At 44.5% G+C, this 13,243-nt stretch overlaps 1 protein-coding gene across 1 annotated transcript in view; it reads right to left on the bottom strand.

Annotated features, from left to right (window-relative positions):
* Positions 1-6,865: 6,865 nt before the first annotated feature.
* LOC309334146 (transmembrane 9 superfamily member 2-like) overlaps positions 6,866-13,243 on the bottom strand; it is a 60,310-nt gene continuing 53,932 nt past the window's right edge. The window contains exon 17 of the mRNA XM_081848293.1: positions 6,866-7,511. Coding sequence (XP_081704419.1) covers positions 7,444-7,511 — 68 coding nt within the window. The 3' untranslated portion in view covers positions 6,866-7,443. The remainder of the gene's footprint in view (positions 7,512-13,243) is intronic.

Genomic DNA, 13,243 nt, shown 5'->3' with positions numbered 1-13,243 from the left:
GGGGGGGGGGAGAGTATATGAGAGAGAAAGCTGGATGGGATGCTTATTCACAAATAAAAGAAATTGCCTGTAATTTGTGGTGTTCCTTTTGCTATTACTGGAAAATTTGCATTTGAATAGGGGCTCTTTTTCCTCTGCAATCCAGCTTCACCTTGATCCTGCACTATAATCGCCCTCCCTCGTTTATGAAATCACAGCAGGCCGCCGTAGAAATTATGTCACACATTCAGCTTTATAGATTCTGCTGCAGGTGAAAAAGGGATGCTAAATTGTGCAGGGCGGAGTTGGGGGGGGGGCTTCCCTTTGTCATTCCTATATGAGAATTAACGATTTTTAACAAGCCCCGTTTTAAATATATATTTTTCAGCTTCTTTGTAAAAGCATTGTAAAAGTGGAGATCATCTTCCACTCCTAGGGATTACGCTGTTACACGTCCTAAATATCAGAACAATACTCATTTCTGTAAAATAGGGTTGGGGGGGGGGAATGCAGTAAGCTCAGCCGTTCTCTATGCTCTGAATGCGGTCCCATGTGCGCTATGCATTCAAAGCAGGAACATGCTGCTTTAAACAGTCATAGCCCCCTCCCCTGACCCAAAAGAATCCCAAAGCTGTAATTTGCTGAGAGCTGCAAGGAGACCCCCCTATTCCCATCACTTGGCTACAATCCCCAGAGTCTCCTGGGATTGTTGAACCACTTTAGGCAGCGGGGTCTGCAACAAAATATTGCAGTGCGGAGTGTTCCTGTCTGCCAACCATTCCGTTTTCTGCTAGACCTCGTTTCATTCCCACTCCTACCAGCACCAGATTTAGGGCTGTGCAGGTGGTTCGCCCACACAGCCAAGGGGGCTAAATAATAATAATAATAACAATCCTATATTTATACAGGTACGGTACTTACTGAGAAGATCCATAATAGAGCAACTGTACACAATTTTGAAATAAGAAATATTTTGCAGGCACCAAATTTTGTCCTTGCTCTGGATGTCATATTACCAAAGTCTTCCCCAGTTTTCCCCTCCTCCCCTAACCATCTGTCAGGGGAAGCTGCCTTATACTGAGTCACGTGACTGGTCCATCTGGATCTGTACTGTCTACACTGACCAGCAGCAACCGTCTGGGGTTTCAGGCAGTGGTGTCTCGCAGTCCTGCCTGGAGATGCGGGGGATTGAACCTGGGACCGATGCTCTACCACTGACCCATAGGGCTTCCTTCCCTATGGTCAGTGAGCACACACTGTCATTTCTGGGCTGTTTTGGGGGCTCCCTTGTTAGAGGTCCTTCCCCCCCCCCACCCCAGAAAAAAACCCTGTACTTCTGCAAACCCCCAAGATCCTCCATGGCTGTTGATTCCTCCCTCTTCCTGACAGATTACGCCGTTTTATTTATACTGACTTCATACACATGGGCACTCAAGCCTGAGACATCAGAAACAGAGGGAATTGCATATATAACAGAGGGACTCACTGTGGTGTAGTGGTTAGAGTGTTGGACTTAGGACCTGGCGCACCAGGTTTCAAACCTCCACTTGGCCAGAAAGTTCACGGGGTGGCCTTGGGACAGTCCTTGTCTCTGGGCTCTAACCAGTCTTGTAGAGTTGTTGAATGAATAAATGAAGGAAGGAAAGAACCATGGGTGTAGCCAGGACTTTTGTTAGGGGGGGAGGCCTTTCGTTGTGGGGAGGACAGAACCTTAGTTAGCTATGTATTTCTATTGATTTTTATTGATTGGGGGGGCAACTGTCCAACCCTGCCCCCCCAGCTACACCCATGGAAAGAACAGTGTATGTCACCTTGAGTTCCCTGCAGAAAAAGTGGGATATAAGTGTTAAGAGTAATAGAGTATAACTGTCTATTGTAGCAACTTAAAAGAACTTTCAGAAGGTTGATGATTTGCATTCTGAATGTCTTTTGATCCAAGTTCTGAAGTTACCCACTGCCATGAGATAACTCATTAACAGGGAGAGCAAAGGAAAGCACAAAGTATATGGGGCAGTGGATAAAAAAAGGCCAGTGCTACAGAACCCTAGAAGCAAAAGTCAGAAGCGGGTACTAATTGGTAAGGGACAGTTTTGTTCTCCAAATGGAATTCACATTTCTGAAGCTTAGCCATTGCTGATCCAAACAGATGAACACTTTAATGATGCCGCACACTGGAAGTTAACATGTTCATAGCAATACAGTCATTTACGAATGGATGTGATCCCCTGGGACTGGTTTTTGGGGAAGCATGCCATCTAATCTAACGGGGTGGCATGGAGTAAGGGAATGCTGAACATTAATTCTGCTGCGCTTTCCACAAATAACAACACAGAACAAATGAGCCCAGGACTGGAGTCATCAGGTGGTAACTGCAACATCCAATGAGGATATGACTGTCAACAATTAAATTATATCCAGGTTAAACCCATTTAAATTAATGGACATAAGTTAGTTATGTCCAGTAATTTCAATAGGTCTACTCTCAGTAGGACGAACATGGGACCATGATTTCCAAATGTTTACCTCCAGGACATTCTTTTCTCAATAACTTAAGAGAGTTGTGGGGCATCCATCTTTCTTGACAAAGTGGGCACATTTGGAATTTTGAGAAAGTGCCATGGGCACCAGCCACAAATTGGCAACCCCAGAAATACAGGAGCAACACGGGCTGCCCCCACCTGCTCCATCAACTTCTCAGCAATGGGAAAGCCATTACTCACAGGGAGTAATTACTATGCACCTTTCTTGAACAGAAGGAACAAGGATGTCCAGCCACAGCATTCAAGGTAGGTATGATTAAGGGGGGAGGGGGCTGTTTAACACAGAAATGCCAGGCCAGTGCAAACATAAACTGAGGACTTTTACTGCAACCTTTCATGGGTGCCAGATACTGGCAGGTAGGCTGGTATCAATGGGTGCTGTGCTGCCGACTCCCTGCTTTATACCCAGTCATACCACTGGTCCATATGGTTCTGTATTGCCTGTTCTGGGGAACCTGTGGGCCTCTAGATGTTGTTGGACCCCCAAACCCCAGCAGCCCCAGCCAGTATGACCAAAGGGCAGTGTTGACAGAAGCAGGAGCAAGCAATGCCTGGAGGACCACTGGCTCTCCAGCTCTGGTTTAAGGAATGCCTTCTCTTTTATGCAAGTTCCTCTGGTGACTGCTTTCATTGTGTCCCAAAGGAGGGGGGTTGTTGTATTGTCTATATCATTTTCTTTGAAGTACCAGTAGTTTTGGAGTTTTTGTGAGACTTTCTCTAATTATTTTATTTGTGGTTAGGATGGGACTGAAGGACCATGATGGGGTGGTTCATGTTTCTTCTCCTATTTTAAGGTAGCTTCTACTGGGGCGTGGTCTGTGATTTTAATGCTATCTATGTTCATTAATTCAATGCGGGTGGCGCTGTGGTCTAAACCACAGAGCCTAGGGCTTGCCGATCAGAAGGTCGGCGGTTCAGATACCCGCGACAGGGTGAGCTCTCATTGCTCGGTGCCAACCTAGCAGTTCAAAAGCATATCAAGTGCAAGTAGATAAATAGGTACCGCTCCAGCGGGAAGGTAAACACTGTTTCTGTGAGCTGCTCTGGTTCACCAGAAGCAGCTTAATCATGCTGGCCACATGACCCAGAAGCTGTCTGCGGACAAATGGCAGCTCCCTCGGCTCAAGGCTCAGTGGTTTAGACGATAGCACCACCCGCGTCCTCTTTCCCATGGGTATCGGGCAGTAAATAAATTCATTTTTTTTATTTAAAAAAATCCACCTTGATACCTACTTGGGACCTTCTGTCCGCAACAAATTATCTCTACCACTGAACTGCAGGCCCTCAATCATCTTTCTGTTGACAGATTAGTGTGAGTTGCAGAGGATGCTGGGGGCATGTCACTGAACACACATTTGCAGTTATATGAAACAGTGGGGGTTTCTGGTTCCAAAACTGTCACTGATCCAGGTACTGAGCAGACTCAAACCTACTTAGCTTCAGCAAGCTGGTGCCTTTAAGTCATGCACTCAGGCTGGGTAGGCCTCTTGGCTGACCCACATAAAGTGGGACCATGGCTAAACCAAGGTATCTTTGCAAGGAAACTTATTCTTCATGGCAGGTCTTCTCACTAATAGGGTATCCTAAAAGGCTTTCCAAACCACTAAAACTCAGGCAAGGACTGTGTGGATCAGTGGTAGAGCATCTGCTTTGCATGCAATAGGTCCCAGGTTCAAACCCTGGCTACTTTGGATAGAAGTGGGAATAGCCATGGTCTGAAATCCATGGTAGAGCTGCTACCAGCTAGTAGAGACAACACTGAGCTACACCAATGGTCTGACTCTATATAAGGCAGCTTCCTGTGTTCACAGGAAATACGTCACAGAGGAACTTCCAGAGGGACAACCATTTTAGCATGCTGAAACAAAAAGAGTCACTTGATGCCTTAAAGACCAACATTAATCGTAGCTGATTCTATAGCAATTCTGTTCATCTTCAAAGGACTGCAAGACTCCATCATCAGAGAACAAGGGACTACAACAAGTGTTTCTATATTCAAATAATACCTTCAGTGAAGTTGGCCGCTCACACATTTGGCTTGAAAGGAAAAGTTGAGCCAGAGAGAGATATAAACCTATGTGTAAATTGTTCTAAAAGTTGCATGGTTGCATCAGGACTAGCATGAAATCCACCATCCGTGACAAGGTGTTGCTGCCACCACCAGGAGCCCTGAAATTAGGGCTGTTACATGTTCAGAAAAGAAATCACAGCACAATGAGACACACTGGATTATACTCAAATGCAGCCTGAAATTTAACACAATGTATATTAAGTAGTTGCTGCAAAAATGTAGAATGATTAACTATACTGCGTTTTAGGAGTCGATTACATATGCTATGAATGTAGTAATAGTGCATTCAAACATTTATACATGTTGCATACAATTATACATTTCTCACCAATCCAGACTAAAATTCTAGACATTTCCTTCTTCAAAATAAATGAACTCTGTGTTGTTGAGGGTGGGCCTTGTGGACATGCATATATGATGGTGCATTCTACGTTGTAAGTGGAAGGGATGGTAGGATAGTGATTGGAAGGTGTACTACCTGTATTGATGAAATTATGACAAACTTGATAGAACAAAGGAAGAAGTACTGATTGCAGAGAAACTTTTAAATGCAAGACTCCAGTCTTCTCCCTACCACCTGTAACACACAGCTCAGAGTTACTGTGCATTGTTATGGTGAGGAAAAAACCCCGATCCTTAATCTTCGTGGAACCAAATTGCTCAAGAGTTCAACTGCCAGCTTTCTTCTTTTTCCTCCTCTTCTTCTTTAGCCCTTTCCAAAGGTAAATTTTCCCTATTTTCCTCCTATGCAATTGGCACCAAAGGCAGAGCAAGCCGTGTGTTTTACCCATTTGTGTGGGTGCCCTCGAGTGATAACGACACAAATGTTTTCTGAAAAGCAACATTACTAGTAAACTACCAGTTTGGTTCCAGTACTGTCATTTTCTCACAATTTATGGTTAAGGTGTGCTTCTTCTCCCCTTCACCCCCCCCACACCCTCCCAAACCTTCTGGTAGAAGTTACAATTTCAATGGGAGCCTTGATTCCGTACACAGTTATTTGCCCATTATTCTGTGCCTGAAAAGGAGAATTCCGTGGAGATGTTTAAAAAAAAGAGGAATATATACGATCTCCAGGCCATATAGTCTAAGGCATTTTGACAACGGCTCCATGGCCTTTCAATATATTAAGATGCCTGTCAACAAACAGCACAGGAGGGGGAAGTAAAGCAAAACACAAAAATATGGCCAACGTGCACAACTGATTAATCTGGCTCTTTATGGAACAACCGAGGGGCGCCCTCTGCTTCGCTGTTGCAATAAATCTGTGTTTTCAATACAGCGAGTCAGACGTCCAAGTGTTTTTCCTCCAGTTGAAAACAGACAATAAATCACATTGGCTACTACAGATGCTTATGTCAACTATAAATCCCTGGCTCCATCACTGCAGAAGGGCGGACCTTCCTAGCCGTATGTAGCAAGCCAAAACAAAAGGAGGGGAACAGAGGAGAGGGTTGTAGACCTTTCCATGTAAAAGGTTCTGGGGTTTGATTGCTGGTATCTCTAGGTAGGTGTGGAACCAGGGGTGGAGAACCTATGGCCCGTCAGATGTTATTATTTATTATTTGTTTATTAAATTTATATATCGCTCTTCATCAAGAGACCACGGGGTGGTTTACAACATGCAACACATAATAAAAAGGACACCACCACCCACTTTAAAAGGCCATAGGTTGATTAACAGCCAAAGGCCTGGTTGAAGAAGAATGCTTTTGTCTGGCACCTAAAGATATGTTAGAAAGGCGTCTGGCAAGCCTCCCTGCGGAGAGTATTCCACAATGGGGAGCCAACACAGAAAAGGCCCGTTCTCATGCTGCCACCCTCCAAAACTCTCATGGAGGAGAAACACAAAGAAGGGCCTTGGGTGATGATCTCAGGGTCTGGGTCAATTTCCATGTGAAGAGGTGGTCCTTGAGATATTGGGGTCCTGAGCTATTTAAGGGTTTATAGGTCAAAAACTGCATTTTGAATTGGGCCTGAAAACTAACTGGTAACCAATGCAGTTGGGCCAGGATTGACATTACTGTATATGCTCAACCCGCCATGACTACTGGCCATGCTTTTTGGGGCTGATGGGAGCCATAGTTCAGCAACATCTGGAGGGCCAAAGGTTTCCCACGCCTCATGTAGGTAAACACTGCATTAGATGGACGAAGGATCTAACTAGGATAAGGCTGCTCCCTATGTTCCTTTTATTACAATATATAAACAAATGGTTTTGGGGCTTCAGCAAACTAACTAACTAAAGGTAACTGATGAAGAAGCCACACACCAGTCTGTTGGAACTGTGCAGCTTTATTCAAAACGAAGACAGTGTGGTGTTTCTCCTCCTGCCAAGGGATCTGCACTTGACACTAAATGCTTGTACATTTGTATAAGGTGACCAGCTAACCTGCAAAGGAGATGCAGACTATTATGTACAGTTGTACTTAAATGTTAAGTTTTTAAAAGTCACATTTTTTTTACATAGGATTCTACCGGACGGTCCTATACTGTGAACAGAATAATCCAATAACTGTGTAAAAAGAGATGTAGCAAAGTCACAAGACACCCCAGCTTGGGAGAAGCAAAGAGTGCAACACACACATTGTTAAACTGGATTCGTTCTTTCAGCTGCAAACAATAATAATAAAAATAATAGTAATAATAAACAACTTGGGATGCAGCATTTGTAAAACGTGATTGAAGTCAAGTTCTCTGGGATTGTCCAACATTCCTTGGGTCCCATTCTGCTTTTTGGTGCCAAGATACCAACTCTGCATGTTTGGTACATGGTATATATATATATATATATATATATATATATATATCCATTGACTTGCTGGATATGTTCAAGAGAAACATGGAAGATCTTCAGTCTACTTTCACAACGCTGTAAATCTTACTAACGAACCAGAAGCACGCAAAGAATCCAATCGTTCCTAAAAAAGAAGAAGAAAAGTTGAGATGTTTACATGCTGCTGGAATGCAAAAGGCGACCTTCCTGAACAGGGTGAAATGTTGGGTAGTTCTTGTTACACCACCTAGCACTTGCTTAGGTTGCTTTCTCTTTTGTCAGAGAATGGTGGGCTAGAGGGAGTATTGGTTTGAGTTTGCAAGGCACATCTTACCTTCTTAAGCAAAACCGCACGCTCAGGATCACTTAACATGCACATCAATTACGTGAAAATTGTTAAAGAGATCCTGAGTGTGAAATGTTGCCTTGAAAACTTAAAAGTCACATGCAGGGATTATCTATTTAAAATAATAATAGACCACGTAAGGCTGTAGTTAACTATCCTCGCTCAAGAAGAAACAAAACTCCTGTTAACCTAGCAGCCAAATCCAAGCTGAATATCCACTGTACTGTTCACCCAACATTTTCTCTTTTTTTTTTTTTATATATAAATTTTTATTGGGTTTTCAATTTTTTTAACAACAAACAACACATATGACTTCCCCCCACCCCCCCACATACATCCCACTTCCCCCATTTAATTCAGCAAGTTCTTATTCCTCTCTCTAAACTTAATCTCATTATTCTCCAACTTAGTTCATCTTATTAAACCCCATATTATTACCCTATCTTCTTATATGCAATAAATCCTTTTTTCTAAGATCAATCAAAATTTATATACCAATCTCCCCTTTTTTATATTAAAATATAAATCAAATTTACAATATCCAAAAATCATAAAGTTTTTCAAAAATCTGTTTTCCCCCCTCCCTCCCTGCCCGGGTATCTGTCCCTTCCCAGGTAGTTATCCTCCCATAAAATTCCTAGCCAGGATTCCTCACATCTCCAGCCCTCAAGTCTATTTCAGTCTCTCTCCGGTTTTTCTGTTGATATTCCTTTTTGCTGGTTTCCAGGTCTCGAAGGGTGTCTGTTACAGTTACTTCCTCTTCTCCCAGTTCAAACCTAATTAAGAAAACTTGTTGCCAGGGTTCTACCAAAAGTCCTCCAGGTTGCAGATAATAAAGGCCAGAAAAGAGGAGGAAGTCCCAGTTATATTTCTTTACTCCTTTAATTTTCATAATTCCACAGTTTCCAAGGGCTTCCTCCTTCACTTTTCTCCTCAGTCTCATGTCTTCATACTTTGTAATCCAAAAGGTTTCTTTGTTCTCTGGCAACATAGGTTTCCACACTTTCTCTTCTCCGACTTCCTCCTTCACCCCCTCCAAAGATGTCATATTTGGTTGAGCTACAGAGTCTCTCAAGAACAAGTCTCTAGTTCCATCAGCAAGGTTGTTTGTTTTAAAAATCAAGGTCATGTATTGTTCTTGTAAGATTCCCACGAGAAAAGAGGCTCTCTCAATTTGTGCTAGTAATTTTCCTTCTGCAGCCATTGTAGTGTCACTGGTTTCCCCTAGGGGGATTGCCATTGTTCAAAGTTCTACGCCAGCAATCCTTTACCCTATTGTTTATTACTTTGTTTCAAATCACGTCTGTTTATATGTAACACCTTTAAACCAAAGAGATATATAGTAATACAGTTTTGTCCTTTGTTCAGCTGTTTGACAGCTCAGTTGACAGCTGTCAAACTCCGATTCCTTAAGGCTAGATTGGTGCAGGACGCTCCCAGGTCCAAGGGGGGGGGTCACAAAAGTTTCCAAAGTTCGTCTCTTCCCTCCAGCACAACTTGACAAAATAAAACTTGTTCTTAAAAGTTATTAAAGTCTCTTACCAGTTTCCGTAGACATAAAATCTTTTTTCCGATCTTAGATTTTCGCTCCTTGCTTCCAATTGTCTGTATGAAAGGGGGGTGCGGACTTCCCTTTAGCACATCCCCCCGTTTGCCCGATTTACAAATAACGATTTTTTTAAAGTCCAAGTTTTCTTCTACTCACGGGGTGTTTGTATCCAATCGAATTTTCAGGTAGAAAGTTGACGCTCTCCGGTGAATGGCTTGCGGCTTCACTCCACTGAGGTAGCGGTTTTACTCTCAGCACCACGCCACCCCCCGTACCTTCTCCGCAGCCTTTAAAAAGGCTCTTCGACTGTCAGGGGGGGCGCTTAAGGTGCCCACCGAGTCACCAGGTCCACAGGTATCCGCACCTGTGGTTTCTAAGGGTCCCCGCGTCGCCGGCGCGGCAAGACCCGTCCTCAGAGGAGCCGATTCCCTCCGGAGCTCGGAGGGAATCCGCCATTACACCGATCGCGTCAACCCGGAAGTCCCACCCAACATTTTCTCAGTGGCAATGCCATTGGCCTAACCCTGCGACTCACTACCCAGAGTCACTTCTGGGAAACTGTGAAGAATGTACAGTACACCACTATGAGAATGGAGACAGAAGGACTCAAGTCAATCATTCTGGACTCAGTGTTCTGTGAGCCTTAAGAACAGCCCTGCTGGATCAGGCCAGTGGTCCATGTAATCCAGCATCCTGTTCTCACACTGGTGAACCAGGGGCTTCTGGGAAGCCCCCAAGCAGAGCCTGAGTGCAAAAGCAACTCTCTCCTCCTGCATTTTCCAGCAACTGCAATAAAGCAGCTCCCAGAGTCCTGGGAGGCACATGGAATTGCCTGCCTCTTTGTGCACCGACTATGTTACAAACGTGCCTGCAAACGTGACATGAAGGCTTGCAACATGAATCCTGCTGTGTGGAAATTCCTTGCAGATGGCCGCAGTGCCTGGAGACAGTCAAGTTGTGCATCCATAGCAGTGACCAGAGGAGGAACGCTGAGAAAAGAAACGCCCTGGTGCATCTGCAGCAACACAACCAGGCCCCTTCATCTGCCCCACCTGCAACAACACATGTCTCTCTGCTGCGTCAGTCTCTACAGCCACAGCAGGACCTGTAACTCTCCAACAGTTTGACTTTACCCCTGAAGGTGCACTCTTCCACTGTCTCCCAAGACAAACGGATGCCAATAACGGTATGTGCACTGAGGTCTACCATGGCTGAGCATAAAGCCAGAATTCCAATACTCCAAATAACTACAAAGCAATGCTCATGTCATGTGTTCCTTCCAGGTATACACCAAACATGAAGAGGGAGTGGAGACGTGCCCTACTGGACACATCTGAGCTTGATTGAGCTTGCCTGCCAAGAGGTGCTTATGTGTGTGCAACAGTCTTCATGCATGCATCTTCCATGTGATCAAGGGCTCATGCACAGCTAGGTGCACACAGGTGTCCCTCTGCAGGTATTCAGCTTAGCACGAATCCACTGGAAAGAGGAGCGCAACGACGGAGGTGAGAGGACACCAGACTGGGTCCCAACTCCCTTGCCAAACTGTACAGAGGTGGATAGCTCTTTGCACCATATGTGGACATGGCAAGAACACAACGACCTACCCCACATTCTTTTCAGGGAAAGGACATAGCTCAAGTGGTGGATGGAGCATCTGTTTTGCACACAGAAGTATCTGGGTTCAACCCCCAGCATCTCCTGACAGAGCTGGGAGAGACCAGTAAATGTGATCCTAGAGAGTCACTGCCTGGGTAGACAATACTGAGCTAGGCATGCCAACATTCTGATTCCTGCTACTTAAAATTTACTACTTAAATTTTGCATCTGTGGCCACTCTTCTGAGCTGCCTTGTTTTTAGGGGTGCAGGAGGGGAGTGTTACTGGTTAAGGGGGGGAAAGAAGCATTAAGAAATAAACTCTGGTTGCTGCCTGTTTCCAAGACATTCATATTTCCTACAGAACTATCTCTATCGCAAATGTATCCCATACGCCCTTCTAGATAGCAAGCCATGAGAGAAGCACAATGGCTTTGCGAGCACCTCCTTATGAACTGAATCCTTATGCATGCATGCAGATTAGGCAGGTCAGTAGCTGCTGCTAACCAAAAGAAGGCACCCTTACAAAGGAAAAATAAAAGGGTTCACCCCAACCCTCTCCCCCTGCAAGCACTGCTGCCCTCTTCCCCACCACCATGACACACCTGGCTTGCTATTCTAGTCCCCTCATATTGCCACTTCTCTCTTTTTCCCCAGTTAAGGCTTTTTTTTCCCACAGCCTGCTATTATGTTCTGCAGATTACCCTCTTCCGCAGGGTTTGCAGCTATCATCCTTTCAAACAGTGGGGGACGGCAGATTTACTGCGCTTGATAGGAGATCATACGCCAGCCACAAAAGGATATTTAATTCCTTTATGGGCTTGACATCTCAAAGTCTTTCCAGTCTGCAGTCGATTCTCACTCCTCCCCACTGTGTGAGGCACTCCTATCTGGCGCTAGTGTGACCTCTGTGGCCTCCCGGATCTCACATTTAAAATTTTTGTTTTCTAGGGATCCTCAGATGGATAGATGGAGAGTTAGACAGACAGAGGGCACATAAACACACACACACACACACACACACACACACACACACACTCCATGCACAGATAAGGATCTAGGAGTTAAAAAAAAAAGGATTTCCAGTTCCTAGATGTTCCGACAGGCTTTGCACTGGCTATCTATTAGCTACAGAGCCAAATTCAAGATTTCATTGTTGATATTTAAAGTCCTAAACAACTGGGGGAGGGCAGCATAAGAGCATAAGCAGAGCCCTGCTGGATGAGGCCAGTTACCAGTCCAGCATCCTGTTCTCACAGTGACCAACCAGCTGCCAATGGGATGGATATCTAACACAGCTTTCTTCTAAAATGATAAAATACACCTATCTTTTTATTTTAGGAAGTAATGGGTGCATTATAACCTTCTGAGCTAAGAACACTCACTGAATCTGGGAGGGGTAGATTTGGGGTGGAAGGTAACCTCTCCTCTCACCCCTGGTAGTTCCTTGAACAGCTTTAGATGGAACCCGAGAACTGCACTTCCTCGCAATGTGACAGTTCTAGCCTCCCTTAGGACCAAGGCTCTCCAAACTCCCTTGGGATCCTACCATCTCAAGTAGAATAAAACACAGCCAAGAGTCTATTGGTGTATCAATATAAACTCAAGCAGGCATTGGGTGGAGAGAGTGGATAAGAGAAAAGTTTTACTCCTTATAGAATACTAGGAACTCACGCAGCACTCAGAAAAGCTGAATGCTGCAAGACTCAGAGCAGGCAAAAGGAAGTGTTTCCCCCCAAAAAACAATACAAGTTAAACTATGAAACTTGCTTCCACAAGAGATAATGATGGCCACCAAAAGAGGATTTGACAAATGCGTGGAGGATAAAGCTATCAACAGCCACTAGTCACGACGGCTATCTGCTCCCTACATTTGGAATATCCGCTGCTGGGAACTGCGGGTGGAGCAAGTGCTCTGGCACTCAGGTTCTGCTTGTGCGCCCCACAGGCATTTATCTGGGTTGCCACTGTGAGATCAGGATGCTGGACTAGATGGGCCATTGGCTTGATCCGGTAGAATGCGTCTTATGTCATAAACATATTGCATTCCCAACAAAAAAGCTGAAGATTTAGACAAGTTCGAGCAACCAGATGGCCTGTGGATCTTAATACATGAATAATAAAATGGGCATTCCCATATTAATTATTTGGACTCAAAGTCAAAGTGTGGCTTCCAAAGGATCCATCAAGGTAAAGAGCAAAGGTCAGAATTCCACCAATGCAGGATTACTGCAAACCAAGATCTCCTTTAGCAAAACCACAACGCCAGCGATCTAGCGATATGGTAGTGACTGGAAGGAAACTCAATAAAGCTGTTCAGCTATCCAAGTTCAGCCGTCCTTGCCAACACCGAAACCTGTGATCAATTAGTGCAAGCAAAAGAAA

This window comes from Podarcis erhardii, assembly GCF_964252035.2.
Source record: "Podarcis erhardii genome assembly, chromosome: Z".
NCBI lineage: Eukaryota > Metazoa > Chordata > Lepidosauria > Squamata > Lacertidae > Podarcis > Podarcis erhardii.
This window is presented reverse-complemented; position numbering and strand designations above follow the sequence as displayed.